The sequence below is a fragment of the Gigantopelta aegis genome, chromosome 10 (genome assembly GCF_016097555.1).
Source record: "Gigantopelta aegis isolate Gae_Host chromosome 10, Gae_host_genome, whole genome shotgun sequence".
Lineage (NCBI taxonomy): Eukaryota > Metazoa > Mollusca > Gastropoda > Neomphalida > Peltospiridae > Gigantopelta > Gigantopelta aegis.
In genome coordinates this window covers 29,757,914-29,777,503 of record NC_054708.1, presented here as the reverse complement: position 1 = coordinate 29,777,503, position 19,590 = coordinate 29,757,914, and the positions used below count along the sequence as shown (strand labels likewise).

General features: G+C 39.9%; 1 protein-coding gene across 1 annotated transcript; it reads right to left on the bottom strand.

Moving 5' to 3' along the window:
* Positions 1-37: 37 nt before the first annotated feature.
* LOC121382740 lies at positions 38-3,419 on the bottom strand. The gene is made up of 3 exons (XM_041512312.1): positions 3,234-3,419; positions 2,070-2,154; positions 38-428 (listed from the first exon to the last, which is right to left on the bottom strand). The coding sequence occupies exons 1-3, from the start codon at positions 3,297-3,299 to the stop codon at positions 112-114; spliced, it is 468 nt and encodes a 155-aa protein (XP_041368246.1). The 5' UTR covers positions 3,300-3,419; the 3' UTR covers positions 38-111.
* Positions 3,420-19,590: the final 16,171 nt, after the last annotated feature.

The following is a 19,590-nucleotide window of genomic DNA, read 5'->3' as shown; positions in this document are numbered from 1 at the left end:
TTTCCTCCCTCAATATCTGTGTGGTCCTTAACCATGTCTGTCACCATATAACCGTAAATAAAATGTGTTGAGTGTGTCGTTAAATAAAACATTTCCTTCCTTCATCAAGCATTAATTATTACAATCATACTGTATCTTACACACAAATCTGATGATTCCACCCGGCCCGGGTGGGTTGTTATCACAGAGTCGTCTTCCGAGATGTTCAATGATTAATCCATCACAGTGGCACATTGAATTTCCTCCTCCGCATGCTTCGATGTGAAAATCTACGAATCGGAATTCCACATACTGTACACCCTCGGGAACATTTATCGAAGACAGATATCTCGGAGATGTAAATGAGCTGGAATGCCAGCGGTTCGGATAGGGTGATGGGTACCCGGGGGAAGTGATCACTCCACTTCCTGCAGTAAGTGGTACTGAACCTGCAATTAAAAGAAGGTACAAAGTATTTAAGGTGTTGGTTTTACTTGAATTAGGTCTAATTAACGAGCTACTCTCGACTTACTAAAACCAAAACCTATGTTAACTCTTGATCTTTCATTTTTTGACCGACCGTTCAAAATTGCGCCAAATTTCCTCCAAATTCCATAGCACCATTAACACACCCCCCCCCCCCCCCCCCGCCTGTTACCGGCCACGGTCGGGCTGCTGGTGCTCCCTTGCACCTGCCAGTGCAGGCGGTCCCTCCTCTTTCCCACCCCCACCCCAAGCCCGGCTCTTGTGCCCAGGACAGGCGTGCGCTACAACAGCTTGCTCTGAATGTGCACGTAAAGCCCTATGACCTGACCTGACCTGACCTTGAATTCAGAAAACTTCATCTTGCAGGGCTAGATCTGGGTGAGCAAAACATTTCGCCAAATTATCTTTTAAAAAATGCAAAACCCAGAGTTATTTTCCAACAAAACATCAATTATTACATGAATTTTTTTTCGCCAAATAAAAATAAAATTTGGCGAATTTGGCGAGTGGCAGAGCTAGCCCTGTCTTGGAAGCATCGGATCTGCATGGTTGTCTATTCGTAATGAGTCGCCTTATCAAGCGAAACTGTTTATTTTGTGCTTTCTGGGTATTAAACAAACATTGTTTCCTACGTCTTCAAAAGAATAAATACCGGCCTCAGTGGCGTCGTGGTAGGCCATCGGTCTACAGGCTGGTAGGTACTGGGTTCGGATCCCAGTCGAGGCATGGGATTTTTAATCCAGCTACCGACTCCAAATCCTGAGTGAGTGCTCCGCAAGGCTCAATGGGTAGATGTAAACCACTTGCACCGACCAATGATCCATAACTGGTTCAACAAAGGCCATGGTTTGTGCTATCCTGCCTGTGGGAAGCGCAAATAAAAGATCCCTTGCTGCTAATCGGAAGAGTAGCCCATGTAGTGGCGACAGCGGGTTTCCTCTCAAAATCTGTGTGGTCCTTAACCATATGTCTGACGCCATATAACCGTAAATAAAATGTGTTGAGTGCGTCGTTAAATAAAACATTTCTTTCTTTCTTTCTTTTTCAAAAGAATACGTAGTGGTATTTCGCTCGCTTGGTGCGTGGTCGGTCTAGGATAGACACTCGTCAATGGACTCATTGAGCTATTTCTCGTTCCAGCCAGTGCACCACGACTGGTATAACAAAGGCCGTGGTATGTGCTATCCTGTCTGTGAGGTGGTGCATACCTTGCTACTAATGGAAACATATAGCGGGTTTCCTCTCTAAGACTATATGTCAGTATTGTCAAATGATTGACATCCAATATCTGATTATTAATAAATGAATGTGCTCTAGTGGTGTCATTAAACAAACCAAAGTAATATTTCTTTACGTTCTTGTAAAACAAATAAATAACATTGTATTGGTTCTTAATTTAGAGGTTACTATTTTTTAAAATAAAATGATGGTAAAATTAATGTAAATGTTATTTAGTTAACTATGCTTATGATCAAATTGGAGGGAGGTGGGGGGCGGGGGTGGACACAAGAGCACTTCATTTGGGCTCAAAACTCAAAAAGATTCTTCAATCTCAGAAAGGGTATGGACAATTTAAGTTAATTACTAAAATATTTTAATTATACCTGGTGGAACTTGCGCGACTGGTAAAACATGATCAGTTGTAGACTCTGATTTCGTGTAGGAATCTGTAGTGAATCCCGTTATAGTCTGAAAATGAGAAGATCAGTGTTTTTACGATGACCACAAGAGACCAGCACCTGTCGCAGTTGGAGAGACCAGGAGTGGGATGTGGAGGTGGACAGCAAATGAAGTTGAAAGATGGGAGCAGTTGCCAGATTGGGAAGAAATGAGATGGAATACAAAGGAGTCAAAGGAAAGGGGGCAGGGGGGTTAAAAAAAAAAAAAACCTTCAGATCGCTACAGTTGAGTGGTTAGAATGGCGAATGTGCCTCGATACAGAAGTATGAATACAGTTTGTTTTGTTTAATGACACCACTGGAGCACATTGATTAAGTAATCATCGGCTATTGGATATCAATCGTTTGCCAATACTGACATATAGTCTTAGAGAGGAAACCCGCTATATGTCTCCATTAGTAGCGAGGTATGCACTACCCCACAGGAATATCAGAGGAAACCCGCTACATTTTGCCTAATGCAGCCAGGGATTTTTTATATGCACTTTCCCACAGACAGCAAAGCACATACCACGGCCTTTGTCCAGTTGTGGTGCACTGGTTGGAACAAGAAAAAAACAATCAGCTGAATGGATCCACTGAGGTGGTTCGATCCAGCGACGCAAGCACCTCAAGCAAGCACTCAACCGACTGAGCTAAATAGTCGATGTGCTCCAGTGGTTTTGTTAAACAAAACAAACTTCTTCTTCGCTATATACAAAGGTGAACGTAAGCAGATGTCACGGTCAAACTTGAAAGATTAATGCATGAGAGGTGAAATGCGTATTTTAATGGCAACATTTGAAATTTAAAAAATGTCTACAGCTAAAAACATGACGTGAATTTGTTTTGAAAATATAGTCCAAAGCAAAAAAAAAGAAGAAAAAAAAAGTATCGTAAATAATTAAAAACTTCATGGCAATCTCCACGACATTGCCGATTGCCGTGGAAAACTGCAGGAGTTGAATGGTTTGAAAATTGTAATGCATCTCATATCCACAGTATTTCAAACAGAGTAAATGTGTTTTAGTTGTGAAGGATATTTTGTCTGTTTGCTGAATAAATATAAACTTTCATGTGATTATCAAAGCAATTAATGACAGCACTCACCTTTACGCTTTCTGAAAACACTAGAAAGACGGCTGTGAGCAAACACAGCCGGCCAACACATTCCATGGTTCACTATCAATCTCTGGTTATCGTCTTTTTAAAAAGATAAACTATAGTTTGATAACAATGGTTCCAAGTTTGTATTTTGATAAAAAAAACAAAAAAAAAAAAAACCCAACCTAACGAATGCTTGTACAATGTCATGTAAGTGCCTGTGTACACCACGTCATTTGATGCATTCTGTGTTGCTAGCAGGGCCGTAGCTATGATTTTTTTGTTGGGGGGGGGGGGGGGGGGGGGGGGGGGCAACTGAGTAGTTAATAGTCTAAAACTCCTTAAACGGTTAAGAAGATAAATTTCTTTAAGTTTCTATAATGCTTTCCTGATTTGTTTCAGGGGGGCAACTGTCCCTCTTGCCCCGTCCCCCCCCCCCCCCCCCGCTAGCTACGGCCCTGGTATTTCAAGTCAGAAATGTTGATCAGCTGACTTCGACTGGTTGTCATAGGCGTACGGGCTCCCATTTGTGTAAGGGGTCAGGCTGCTTTTTGTCCGAATAGACCTCTATCACATTCCACTGCGCATGTGCCCGTTGTGTGGTAACTCGAGAACCGAAACCGCGAACTCATCGAGAGAACTCGCAAAAATAGACCTGTGGAAAATTTGGGGGGCATAGACAATGGGAGGCCACACAATAAGAATGTGAATATCTCCATGATTAATTATTCTATCAGTAGGGAACCCGAAAATTCTGTCGACATCCAACAAGACTTATTGGAGACATTTATGAATTATTGCTTATCATGAAATAAAAAATATTTAGTTGTTAACGCCCGACAAACCATCGGTTCGGATTCGTACGTAATAAATATCGGATATGGGCTGAAATAATATTATGTGTGCGCGCGTGTATGTATGCAGATATTTATTGTATTTAACATAATTTAAATATTTATAAAGCATTATACAGATACATTTTCAGGATTCTTGTCGGGATTTCTTTTCACATATTGAAAAATTTGTTCCGTATTTGGAATAAAATAAATGATACATATGAAAGTTGAGCTACGGTATATAAAACATTAGAATCAGGCCCGTAGGAACGATATCTGGAGTTGGGGAGGGGAGGGGGCACAATCTGTAGTGTTGGGACACAGTCTAGTTGGGGGGGGGGGGGGGGGGCAAAAGCCGGGTTATAAAAGTGGGTCTATAGCCCCCCCCCCCCGACTTCTTGGTTGCTACCGACCTGAGAATGGTCAGAAATGTAACCGTATTGCATATACAGTTATTTAAATTAGAAGCAAGATTATTTAACCTAAGAAAGATTAAGTTTTATTTATAACAGATTAGACTAGCCGACAGCTTGATATTATAGCTACAAACTCAGGATGGTCTCTTTATTATAAACTCACGAGGGTTTATTATGCGCAGTCATAAGGTATTTCGTTTGAATGTTTAAAGCAAACATATTAAATACCATGTCAGGCTCGTAGCCTGGGGATTGAGAGTTCCGCTCAAATGGAAAAAAAAACGAAAATCGGATTTTACATATAAAAGACCTTGTCCCCCTAATGACCGGGATAACGTAACAAGAACGTCTGTCTGAGGTTCCATTTGCTGAAAGTTCGATCCTCCTCAGTGGGCCCGTTTGATTATTTCCCGTCCCAACCAATGATCCATCAAAATACGTCGTGTATGCTACGGTATCCTGTTTGTGGGATGTGAGAAGTATGCCATGTATCATTTATTATAAATACATTGGTACGACTGAAAACAAACGGTTTCTTGTCGTGGCTCTGTGATCAGGCCATTTACATGCATACCACAACTTAATGCAACTTGTTAACGTATATTTCGCAACAAACGTTCGTGTATTATTCTCGAGTGTAACCGGCGTCATCTCATTGTTTGGCAAGGGGTTCTATACATATACATATGTAGCCTGAAGTTATATACACTATTCATAAGTTAGACCAAACATCAAATTAGGATCGTATCGGGTTGCATGTGTCTACCACTCTGGAAAAGTTGCTGCACTTTATGTTATGTATAATCATGTACGTTATAAAAACCAATAGTCAAAATAGTAAGCAAACACTCAGGGGAGTAGGCTGGGGGGGGGGGGGGGGGGAGTGCCGTTGAAGCAAATGGTCCGCTTTTAGAACTAAAACATACAGGTTTATACATATGGAGTTTCTGGTGGTGCAAAAACAAAATAGAAAAGGTCCACTTGGTTCATATTCGAACCCATCCCCCCACCCAGGTCCAGCTCACGCTACGCCCCTGACACTATTGTACATATAGATATATGTTTACTTCAAACTGATCTTCATGTAAAGAAGAAGATGTCATCTTCTAAATTCTTCAAAACAAACAACACAAACAGCATGTCAACTTTTACTTCCGCGTTTACATGTGACGTCAAACTTTGAGATAGATAGATGTATGCTACGGTATCCTGTTTGTGGGATGTGAGAAGTATGCCATGTATCATTTATTATAAATACATTGGTACGACTGAAAACAAACGGTTTCTTGTCGTGGCTCTGTGACCAGGCCATTTACATGCATACCACAACTTAATGCAACTTGTTAACGTATATTTCGCAACAAACGTTCGTGTATTATTCTCGAGTGTAACCGGCGTCATCTCATTGTTTGGCAAGGGGTTCTATACATATACATGTGTAGCCTGAAGTTATATACACTATTCATAAGTTAGACCAAACATCAAATTAGGATCGTATCGGGTTGCATGTATCTACCCCTCTGGAAAAGTTGCTGCACTTTATGTTATGTATAAACATGTACGTTATAAAAACCAATAGTCAAAATAGTAAGCAAACACTCAGGGGAGTAGGCTGGGGGGGGGGGGGGGGGGGGGGGGGGGGGGGGGAGTGCCGTTGAAGCAAATGGTCCGCTTTTAGAACTAAAACATACAGGTTTATACATATGGAGTTTCTGGTGGTGCAAAAACAAAATAGAAAAGGTCCACTTGGTTCATATTCGAACCCATCCCCCCACCCAGGTCCAGCTCACGCTACGCCCCTGACACTATTGTACATATAGATATATGTTTACTTCAAACTGATCTTCATGTAAAGAAGAAGATGTCATCTTCTAAATTCTTCAAAACAAACAACACAAACAGCATGTCAACTTTTACTTCCGCGTTTACATGTGACGTCAAACTTTGAGATAGATAGATAGATAATATATATAGTTTAACGTGCTCATATACCACTGGGGTTTCCAACACGCCCATCCCGAATCCGACCTCCGATAAGATCGATGGCCTGACGGGGGGAGTGGGGGGGGGGAGTGGGGGGTGGGGGGGGGGGGGGGGGGGGGGGGGGGGGGGGGTGGGGGGGTGGTAGAGTTGAAAATGGAGGACAGAATTTTGAAAATAGCAATTAGTAAAAAAGTTAAACTTTGAGCCGCGTTTACTCGGTTTCTGATGTCATGCTAAATTGTAGATTTTTGCGTGTGACGGCTCATATGTTTTAAAACTTCGTAAATATCAGATATTATTTCAAGCGAAGTTGTATGTATCTGATATAAATGATAGTGAAAATAAAATAAAATAAAATAATAAATAAAATAAGATAAATAAATAAATAAATACATAAATAAATAATTTGTGGATAGACATGTAACATTGATTAGTAGTTGTACGACTGTCTTTTTTCAATGAAACGATAAGGGGAAAATAGAGCTGTGATCAAGGTCTATGTGAGTTAGGGGTTTTGTTTGGGTTTTAGGGGGAAGAGGAGGCATATTTTATTAAATTTTAAATACTGATACATGTGGAGAATTAAACATCACTGGAAATCCGCGTGAGTATTTAACTATGATTCTAATTATCTGAATCTTTTAATTTTGCGTTGTTAAAATACCCTTGACAGGCGGCTCCAGAGACTTCGTCTAAGTTAATGGTTCACTGCTTTTGGTCTTTAACCATTCCGATGTAAACTTTAGTGAACCGTTTTTCGCAGCCATTTTAACCTCTTGTACGAAATATGTACGTTAGTCGCTAGAGATTCACAGCTCCTACGAAGCTACTCACGACGCTCATGGCAACTGTCGATCATGCCCCCCAATTTGTATATAGCCTCGATACCGTCCAATTCGGCAAGGGACGGTACTCTTCGCGTACATGCGCAATGAGAATGTGACAGAGGTCTATTAAACGAAAATTCCTGAATCTGGATAACAATTAGTATTCATATCAGCATTACTACCAAACAGCTATATGGGGTTGGAAACGAATCACTACGCATTTTTTACATTTATTACAAATAATTTTGATAGAAATACATGGTAAAAAAGTAAAGTTTGTTTTGTTTAACGACACCACTAGAGCACATTGTTAAACATTTGGTAATTTTGACATACAGTCTTAGAGAGGAAACCCGCTACATCTTCCAGTTAGTAGCAAGGGATCTTCTATATGTACGATCCCACAGACACGATAGCACATACTACGGTCTTTGATATACCAGTCGTGGTGCATTGTCGTGGGCCCACCGACTGGGATCGATCTCAGTGCGACCGCGCATCAAACAAGCGCTTTACTACTGGACTACGTCCCGCCTTACATGGTAAAAAGGTCTCAGGTTAGCACACTTTGCCCGAATATCTCTATCATTTTTGTCCGAATTTGACGTTTTGATCCCTCCCCACGTTCTCATCTCGTACGTATATGCTGGTTGACAAAAAAAAAAAAAAAAACAGAAAAGAAAAGAAAAAAAAAGGAGTCTGACATTACTAAATAAATTTTAATACACAGAGGTAATCCATATATTTTTCAAGGTGTAGATAATAAACTAACTTATATCCCGTTTTACGTTTCCTTGGAATGCTGTTAAAGAGACCGTCTTGAAATGTTTGCCATTGTAACAGGTTTCCGATAAATAAAGTCCTTTTAACATTACATATTAACTAAATATTTTTGGCAGTGTGCAAATTGTATGCGACCTATTGCATTGCCCCTCTCAACAGTAGCCTAGTAAAAACAAAAAAACACCTGCCTATTTTTTAACTGAAGAATACGTTTCAAATAAGGATAGCAGTCACGTACACTTTAATATATATATATATATATATATATATATATATATCGTTAAAAAGTGTATGTTTATCTCTACATGACAGGCTTGTTTCGTGAGAGAGTTGAATTGCTCTCACTCATCAGATGTAGATTTAATTACACCGTCAACGGAAAGCTGATGACGTAATGGACTCTGTGACGTCGAGGTTACGTCACTATGCAGGTCTATAGGTGATGTGTGGTATGCGCACAGAAGGTATTTGCGTCTGTGTCGACATGCTGATACGAGTTCATTCTTGGAGTTTAGTGTGCTGGTTTCAGGTTTATACATTATGAATAGTTTTTCCTTCAGGCAGAGGTTACATCTTTTGCTCGCTGGAGAGTATGATTTTGCTTTGGATAAAATTTTCCACTTAATGGTGTATGGGGTGAATCTATCCTTCAGTGTCCAAATGTACTGACTTAGCGCTGTTGCGTTCTTCTGTGTTGCGTTTTGAAAACTGCTCGTGTGCGCGGTATATCTCGTCTTAAATGTGTTCTCGGTCAAACCAACGTATGTTTCTTGCTTGTTGTCATCGAGTGTATTAACGGTAGCTTGATATATTACTCCTTTCTGCAAGCATTTACCCTCAAGTGGAGATTCAGCTCTTCGTCTACAGTTGCATTCTCTGGGGGGAACTGCGTCTTTGTCTCTGTGTTGTTGAAGTAGAGTTTTGTTATGCGCTGAAATTATTTTCCCAACATTAGGCATGCAGCTATAGCTAATTTTAACGGTGTTTCGATTTATAATTTTGTGGAGAGGGTTGCTTTTGGGAAAGTACTCATCGAGTAATCTGAGGAACTGGTGACCTACGTTGGTTTTCACGTTGGAGCTATATGGTGGGTTGTACCAGGTGATGTTTCTATTGCGGTTGTTTCTGCGTCTGTTTTCTGCTGTTGGGGTGTATTTGAGGTTATAGTTATATCCGCTCTTGAGTAAGGCTTCCTTATATGGGCGTTTCGCTTCTTCAAAGATGCACTCATTCGAAGATATATCAGAAAGCCTTTTATTTATTGTTTTTGGTATACTGCGGATGATATTTGGAGGGTGGTTGCTCTTGTTGTGGATGTATAAAGGTGTGTTGTTTGGTTTCATATAGGGTTTGACTGAGCTCTTTTCAAGATCTAGAGTTACGTCTAAGTAATCTACAGATTTTTTGTTGGCGACTATGGTGATCTTGAATTTATAGTTTGCAAATATTCTGCAAATATCTTTTTTGATTATCTCTATGGTTCTCGGTGACTCATTGAATGCAGCTAGGCCATCGTCGCGATATAGTCCTATATTGTTGCCGTATTTGGCTTGTAGTTCTGAAAGAAGAAAGAGCCCGACTATTTCGCATATTTCTGCTCCATCATAACTACCCATAGTTACATCAAACCGTGATTGTTTGCCTCTTTTGCACCACGCCTTGCTGTTGTTAAATAGCAGTGAATTTCTTGCTTGTAATATTATTTCCATCTCATCGCTAGAAATATCGTCGAATTTGGATGCGAACTGTAGGGCTTGTTTCACGAGATTTTCTGTTATGGACGGATAAAAATCACATATGTCGAAACATATGAAAGAATAGTTGGATTTATTGGATATTGCTTTAAACCACTTAATCACGTCTGACGTGTTCCTCCACTGGTTTATTCTGGTTGTGTTCAGAATCTTTCTGTTGATTCTCTCTAAGATTTTTTTGCTTATTATGCCAATTTCCGGTTTAGATGGGTTTATTAGTCTACAGGTGGGTTTATTGGAGAAGTTTGGTGTGTGGTCTTTTAACGTAATAAATGCTTCACTTTTTGCTGTTGTATCTATGCGGTCTGCTAGATTTAGTTTTTCTGCAATGTGTTTGTCTTTAGTGGTTATCTCTTGTTCTGAGTTCTGTGGCGCTGTTTTATATGCTTTGGTTGTGTTGCTATCTAGTAGTCTGTTGTAAGTGGTGGTGTCTAGCTTGTAAAAGTTTGTGGTTTTATCGGCAGGTACGAGTAGTTTCTTGTCATGTTTTATAGTGTTTATGTCCTTAGCGAGTTTTCGCTGTAGTTGGTTGCTTGATGTGTTGTTAAATTGTAGATTTTTAGCTAGTCTTACCATTTTTTCTTCGAAGTTCTTGAGTTCTGGTATAGGAGGGGATTTGGTGGTGTTAAATCCGTATGTTTCTTTCTGTTGTGTTGCAACTTCGGGATTGAGGAAGAAGAAAGATCTCCATCTTAATCTCCTTAGGAATGACTCGGTCTTTTCTAAAAAGCATTTTCTGTAGTCATCAGGTTTCGCGATCGGTATATTTTTGGTAGAGTATCCAGAGTATACACATTCCATGGCGGCTTTCAGTGTGTGTGTATATATATATATATATATATATATATATATATATATATATATATATATATATATATATATATCCATGGTGAGAACGCATTGCATAGACATAACATGCAGAAGTTCAGACATGGGTGTTGGGTCAGGTCAGGTCATAGGGTTTTACTTGCACGTTCAGAACAAGCTGTTGTAGCGCACGCCTGTCATGGGCGCAGGTGCCGGCCCTTCCGTCCAGGATAGGAAAAGGGTTGGGGTGGGTGGGAGAAGGGATCACTCGCGCTGGCAAATGCAAAGGAGGACAAACAGCCCGACCGGGGTTCGGTAGCGGGCGGGGGAGGGGGGGGGGGGGGGTAAGTTGGTGCTATTGAATTTTGAATATCTCGTAGGATTAAGTCAAAAAGGAAATATTGCGCAATTTCTTGAAGGGTGGATCACAAGACATGAATTGAAAGACATGGGTGTGTTGGGGCAACACATTTACCGCGGAGATCATGGAGGCGTGAGTTTTCACAAATTTTACCATTTTGTTTTGTCCTCTTAACCGGACGTAACATAACTCCTTATGAAAACCAACGAACTATGTAGGAAACCTGATCATGGGACTAATCCGTAAAGGCAATACATTCCTGGTCTCATATTTAATGTGCCGGACTGGTCATTAACACTTTTAGTATTAATTAAAATGCACAATTTCAATGATCTGTACTGTTAGCCCGAGTACTCTTGACTGTAAGAGAACTAGACGGACATTTGGACGGTTATGACGCTCTCATGTCCGTTTAGCTCTTTTACAATCAGAGTACTCGGGCTACGGAACTGTCTGCTTTTTTGGCTATTCAACTAGAACAAGGGAACCTTTTTCCTCTTCTTTTTTGTTCAGTCATTCGATATGCGTGTGTTTGTGCGTATGTGCGCGCGCGCACGCGTGTGTTAATCAGAAACGATGAAGGGAACATCAAGTCACGAAATGTAAACTATAAACTAGTAAATCGTGAAGGAAAACACAAAATACAGTCATGATAATTATTATTTAATTTATTCATAGCATTAATATTTGTTTTACAAAAGGTAATACAAGTAATCGTAACCAACATTGATCAGCAATAGGAATGTTTTGAAAACACACTAGTTCTATAAACTTTTCCGTTTTGCAAACTCTCAACTATAAATAATGAGCATGTGAACTCTAAACACCAGTATCCTTTTATTTATAGATGTTCCAGATTTTTAGCAACTACGTGCAATTCAATTATACCAGCATTTTCTCACCCTGTCGTAAAAAGTTCGTTTCTGTATCATCATGCTCAAAACCTTAGTGGTATAGGGGCATGTAAAAATACTCATACACACATACATACACTTACTTACTCAGTCTAGGATCAATCCCTGTCGGTTTTGTCCATTGGGTTGGGTTTTTTTTTGTTCCATCTGGTGCTCTATAATTGGTGTAACAAAGGCTGTGGTATGTACTATCCTATCTAGGATTCTGCATATAAAAGATATCTTGTTGCTAATCGAAAAGAATAGCCCATCAGGGTAAACGGGTATGGTGCCACACCCAAATGTTTTTGCAGATTTTTTTTTAAAGTTAAACTTTTGACAAAGTTAATTACTCTTATGATTTTCTTAACCCTAAACTTAACCCATTTTCTTTCTGGGGCAGGCCTCCATAACCCCTGTTCAATTCCATAGAGCCATACCCAAACATGTATTTCTTCTTTCTGGCAGAAAGACTGCCCATTAAGTATCAACAGCAGGTTCCTCTGTCAGTATTATCTTTGTGGTTTTATAACAATAGAAGAAGACTTCGATATAATCATTTTAACCCGTAGAGTGCCGCAGACGTGTATACACGTTCTAGGTCAAGTATTATGACGTCACATGGAACCGTCGTCATAGCGTCGCTATGGTTTGACTGTTTTAATTTTTTTACATATGAAAACGTTAAATGCATAAAATCCTCAAAGATATAGACAACTGACAGCTGAGAATGGGTGTTTATTGCAAATTTAAAAAAAAGAAAAAAAAAGAAAGATGCGTTTGTTTTTAATCTATGATGTTGCAGTTTTTATTCCTCAGTGTAGGCCTACCCACATGCTACAACGAACTGTATTATACAGTGCTATATTACAAGAATTACAAGAACAGTGTAGTTTCACTTCGAAATATTACTAAAACGTACTTATATAGAACACGTTTTACTATAACTACTTGATGACGTCTGGTACCCAAAAGGACATTCGCGCCATTTTCGACAGCTGATCACGTGATGTCATTGTTTCCCCTTTCCCAATCGATTTTTAAAAAATGATTTGTTGATGTCATATTAGATGTTATAAAGCAGTTGATATTTATTACAAAAATGGATCATTTGACAGCACAAGTACCACTTCCTTTTATCACGAAAGATATCAGTAGTGCTAACGTATCAACGAATATGAGTGCTGTTGTGTTGTTTTGTTTTTGGGGTTTGGTTTTTTTCTTCTTTCCTTCTTTTTAAATTTTTGTTGGTTTTTGTTTGGATGTGCATTAAATCACTAAGTTATTATTGTTGTACTACATAAAAAATCACTAAACTTTATGGTACGGTAATGCAGTGTAATTTTACATGCGATTTACAGGCCTATATAGCTATTCACAAAGATGAATTGCCTAAACAAAAATAAATAATAATAAGAATTGTTTTTGTTGCACTAATAAAGGTGAACTGCATTTACGTTCGGTACTGTTTCTCTCCCCAACTCCCATCAAATCACTCTTACATTAAATGAAACTACCGGTAGGTTATGTATTCTCAAAAGTTCGGGTAGGCCGATAGGCCCGCAGAGGGGATTGCTTTGAACTTCCTCAATTTTAGGAACCAATCACAAAATCCGAACATAGCGTGTCACACATATAATTATGGAGCGGCAAGGCGCATTTGCATTAGTCCAGTAGATGTGGTTATGCTTGTATGCAGGCATTTTAACAAGGAAGGGAGAGGGGTTCTTACTCTGACGAGCGCAGTTTTATGGGGTCATGCTCCGGAAAATATGGGGGGGGGGGGGGGGGGGGGGGGGGGGAGGAAGAGAAAATTTCCTTGAATATGGAGGGGTTTCCACCCTGAAACCCTAACTTGCACGCGCGCCTGAACCGATACAAAGTTTCGTTATTATGTTTTGATAAAGATTTAAAGAGATTTGAGAAAAGAATAAAGATTTTTGGAAATAATCCTCTAACGTGGGATAAAATTTTCTGTTCGTTTTATTTTTATATTCTTCAAATGAATCCATCGCATTGACATCGCTAACTGATAAAAGTAGTTTCGTTTTTATAAAGGCGGTCAAAATAATAGTTGACACCAAAGATAAATTATTTTAATGGTGAACACTAGATTAAAATAAAACTGACATCGAAAACATATAGTTTCCATGGTTTCGGGCTTTCCGACCGACAGTTAAATGAAGAATCACGTGACAAAGAAGTCTGACCTGGATATGCAAATTAGGTGTATCCTGTTTCGATACAGTCTGTTGTATTGTAGTTTTTAGTAATAGGCCTACATCGTTCGATATAATACATTTTTGGTAGAAGAATACAACTTTTTCTTTTGATTTAACCATTTTCGTCAACACATATCATTTGGGATCTTCGGCAACACATTCAATGCGTTACTTCTGTGCGAGTTTAAACAGACGATCTTATTTTTCCAAAGGTGTGCATATGTTTCGTACTTTTTTCTTCATATTATTATTATTATTTTTTTTTTAAATTGTTCTGATAACGTCTTTGTAAGTTAAAAGTAGTTATTACAGTAATTGTAAATTAAGTGAAAACATTAATTAAAATGCGCAACTTCCTATTTTTTAGGTAATATCCGTGCTCGTTATGTAAAGTCATGTGTCGAACAGAACGTGCGTGTTTGCACACGGTTAATAGTTCTGCTCAGCGACCATTAAATTGCTAGCTGAGTCACCTCCAGCCCTCCGCTTATTATTATTTTGGGGAACTATATATCAATATAAATAAGGGGAGGACTGGAGGTGACTCGAGCTATTAGATTACGTGTCGATCCGGTCAAAAATATACATTTACCGACCAGCGATATTACTTTACTATTTACGATTGGCTAATGGGGCCATTCGTCGTTCGACACATTTTACCAGGCACAGAGGAATCAAGTAGTAGACCAGTAAAACTATTCTGAATATGGCCGAACCTAGAACAAATTGCTACAGAAGGTTTTTTTTTGTTTTAAACAGTTCCCTAGAACCCCCTCTACATCATATTAAAAGTTACCCCAAAGTTACCCCCCCCCCAAGGGCCTATTTGCATAAATTCAAGATGGCCGCCACGTCAGAATTCAATGTACAGCAAACTTTTTTATGTGTGGTTTTAGGGCCTATAAATGTATGAACAACTATAGACACCTTAAAGGGAAGAGCCTTCCATTGGTATTCAAGAAATTGCCCCTGGTCGAAGTGGCCGACAAACAGCATGAAAAATTGGACACTTTGTGGAAAGTATCATGGTCCCTTCGATACGGTCCCCAGGCTGGAGTGGAATGATGCAGGCGTTGCGCAAGGGGGACCATCCAGGGAAGGCTAGTGTTCACTTCCTTCCTATGTTGGATCTTGACCCAACTGATATGACATGCATTTATTCTACACTCCACTTCGTTGCTACTGAAAGCAAGCATCAAGGCACAGTTCCAGTGGTCACATTCGACCAGCCTCTCTGGTGGAAATCTAGAACAATCATTCTGAATGAAGATGCAGCCAGCATTCTCAAGCCAATCATACTAATACTTGGGGGTTTTCACACCACAATGAGTTACCTTGGCAGTATCGGTCACATAAAGGATCGGGCCTGAAGGAAACGCTGGAGCTAGTTTATGCTGGCAATGCTGTGGAGCACATGTTAGCTGGAAAGGCATATGCAAGGGCTGTTAGAGGACACTTCCTGGTAGACGCTGCTTTAAATGCGATCTTCTTAACACGATGCTATGATGTACCAGTTTTTTCAGGAGAGAAAGACGTCCCAGATACCTCAGATGACCTTCGGGAGGCCCCGAAATGCTGTGATGCTTTCCTGGCAGAGGAGATGACTGACGAAGTGGTTTGCCAGCAGGATGTATTTGACCGGATAAAGGAGAAAATGGAAGCAGAGAAAGAATGTTTGTCCGAGTTCCCAACAGGAAGACTGGATCCAGTACATGGGGATGGTTGAGTTGTTGAAGACGTTTCTGAGATCTCAAAGGACGGGCGACTTTCAATTGTACCTGAGGTGTCTCCAGGACATGCATCCCTATCTTGCCGCATCTGGACATAACTTCTACGTGAAATCAGTGCAGATCCATCTTCAGGATATGTTGGAATTGAAAGAAACAAGCCCTGATGTCTACAACAAGTTCAGTTCTGGTCTTTTTGTCATTCGGCGCAGTGACCGCTTCTGGGCTGGGTTGCCAAGTGATCTGGTCATCGAACAGGCTCTTATGCGGACAATCAAATCCACAGGGGGTTTGACAAGAGGCCGGGGTATGGAAGAGAAGCAGCGGACACGCTGGCTTCTTGCAATGCCCGCCTGTGCTGACATCAATGAATCAATGCAGGAACTTACAGGTGCAAGATACAGTACTAGTGATCAGCATAAGGACCTGTTTGTTGCACGGAAGGAACGCGATCATAAAGACACTTACGAGATCTTCCAGTACCTCAATGACTACAACCCATTTGTGTCAGAAGAAGGAGCATTACAGAGCGTAGCCACTGGCGTGACTGCAAGTGCCTCGTGTAACCCACATGAAGCAAGGAAAGTCGGAGAAGCTATCTTGGACAAAATGCATTTGATTTTGTCTTCAGAAGGAAGGACCAAATAGAAACAATGGGACTGAAACAGCTGGTTGTGGATGGCAAAAAACTAAAAATTGACCCTCAGCTTCTCTTTCAGAGGCTGCTAATTCTAACTAATAACAGTGAGTATAGCATGGACGATCTATTGAAATATGAACTTTCTGCGCAACCAACAGCATTGTTTGATAAACACGGTCTTCTCTGCCCTGCAGACAACCCACAACTGGCTGATGCGCTACCGTCCACTCCATCAAATGAAGGCCAGCAAACAAGTGACAGCAAACCAGTGTACAATGTCCTCGATGGAGGTTCTCTTTTACAGATATTTCCCTGGAAAAGGGGTGAAACATTTGACTCCATAGCTTCTACATACGTCAAGTATGTGAAAAAGTTTTCAAATCCAATTGTCGTTTTCGATGGATATGAAACGGACATCGTCACAAAATATGTGACTCATCTCAGGCGATCAAAGGGTGCAGTTGGACCAAAGGTGTTCTTTACTGGCAGCATGGCGCTAAAGTCGAAAAAGGAACACTTTTTGGCAAACGACGAAAATAAGCAGAAATTCATCAATTTCCTGTCTGAAAAACTCCAAAACCAGGGTATCAAAACATTGCACTCCAAAGGTGATGCTGATCTTTTGATTGCATTAACTAGGGTGAAGTGCGCAAAAAATGGTGCTACACATGTTATCGGAGAAGACACCGACCTTCTGGTGTTACTTTGTCACCATGCTGAAGAGGACATGGATGATTTGATATTTCGATCGGACAAAGCAGTGAAACCCGATAAAAACACTAAAATTAGAGAGTGGCAGATCAATGCTTTGCAAACTTCTCTGGGTGAAAAGCTTTGCTACCTGTTACCCATCATCCATGCCACTGGAGGTTGTGAGACAACTTCCAGATTGTACGGGTCGAGGGTGGAAATAAAAAATTTAGGGGTTCCGGGGTATGTTCCCTCGTAAACTTTTAAAAACTAGATGACCTGAAATGCAATTTCCTGCATTCTACAAATAAAATTCATCTTTGCCTTAATATTTACTACAATATTATCTTTGATTCAGAATTATTATGGTGGGGGCACTAGATCCCTGTTTCCACCGTGCCTGTTTACGTAACGCTCTCAAGGAGATGGGGAATCGTGGGATGCGTTTGTATACCGCTTTTGACTGAAACATATTACAAAAATATAACTTGAAAAGGGTTGCATGAAAAAAAAAAAAAAATGTATCAGGTTACTACGTTTTGATATCAATGTAACAGGCTAGCTGAAGGTCGCCTGTTACACTGTTGTCTAAACCTCGCCAAATAACCACGTTATCAAAATGTAAAAACCTGATATTCTATATTATATTGCGAGTGAGAGAGAGCGCGGTATTAAAAGTGCAAGATTTTGCATTACTTATTGTTGACTTGCCATAAAGATTAACAAAAAGGTGTGGGGGGGGGGGGGGGGGGGGGGGTCGACGACACCACAATGTAATCATCGGCTATCGGATGTCACACATTTGGTAATTTTGACATATAGTTTTTTCATTACCGTATTTGACCGAAAATAAGCCCAGGTGGCCAAGACAACTCATTGTGAGCTTAGCATGGGGTGGGCTTATTCCCAGACATGGGGCAGTTTTGTTGAGAAAAAAAAAATATAATAATTAAAATAAATAATAATAATTAAATGAACTAGGAAGAAAACAAAAAAACGTTCAGTAGCACATCTATTAATTAGTGTTCCATTTTGTTATTAATAAATAATAATTGTTTATTAATTAAGAATATTTTTTATTACTAGTATCTAATTATCAGAAACACACCTTCTATATATGTTACAATTACTTACTAGTGTTGTTTATTTGTTTATTTATATCCAAAATTTAATGCTGAGAAGACTTAAAACAACAGCAATTAACAACAAACTGAATAGCGTATACACACGTTTCTGACAGCTTACACTACAAAGAAGTGTCAATATAGGTCATTGTTCTTAGCCAATCAGAATAAGGTATTTGCTTAATTTGCATTAACTGCGGACCCAATGTGGTGGTAAAAATAGACATTGGTTTTTAGTTCCGACTTGGGTACTTCAATGAAATACTGCAGGTATGAAATTGAAAACAATGTTACACACTGTTACTGTTAGACTGCTAAATCTCGCTGGTGGTAAAATTTTGTGTTACATTTGTGTTTAATTATCTGCAGGAGGTATGACCTTTTAAATGAACTTTGAGCAAACTTGCAATTTCGTGTTATTTATAAGGTGACGAAGCTGGGGGGGGGGGGGGGTGTATTTACGAATAAGAGCCTAATTTCTTAAATGCTATCAAAACGGAGGGGGGGGGGGGCTGATTCAAAGACATGGGCTAATTTCCGGTCAAATACGGGTAGTAGCAAGGGATCTTTTATATGCACCATCTCACAGACAGGATAGCACATACCACTGCATTTGATATACCAGTTGTGGTGCACTGGCTGGAACGACAAATAGATCAATGGACCCACCGATGAGGATCGATCCCAAACTGACCGCCATCAAGCGAGCGCTTTACCACTGGGCATTGTCATGCCCCTCAAAGATCAACAAAGGACCATTCAACATTAACGTAATGCAGACATTTGTTTTTACCCTAATTTTTAACGGCCCTTGTCCCATCCCATAATGCATATACTACAATATAAGGTCAACCCATTGGAAATGTATTACAATAAATGCGTTCAATTTACAAAATGTATTATTATACAGAGCTCAGGAGTTTGGTGTTGCAGGGCACAATATTTCACGCGAACCGCCGTTCTGTTCGCGTGTAGGTTACGCAAAATTAAATTTACGCGAACCGCAAATCGGTTACGTCATGACCTGTAAACGTTCAGAAATTAAAACTTGCAAACTTCACGATTACAGGAAGTTTATTCATGCAGACATACTACTGGTATTCCGACAAATGTTTTAGACTGATTTTTAGACTTGATGCGCAGCAAACCAGTAAACAACGTTATATTGCAACAGTTGTAACTTGCGACCAGTCTACAGTTTTAAAACAGTTTTAAAGAAATGTGCTCGGACCGCTTGGGACGGCTAAATTTTCTGCTGCTATTTTATCTCTAAAGGAATATATGTAGACATACTATTGGA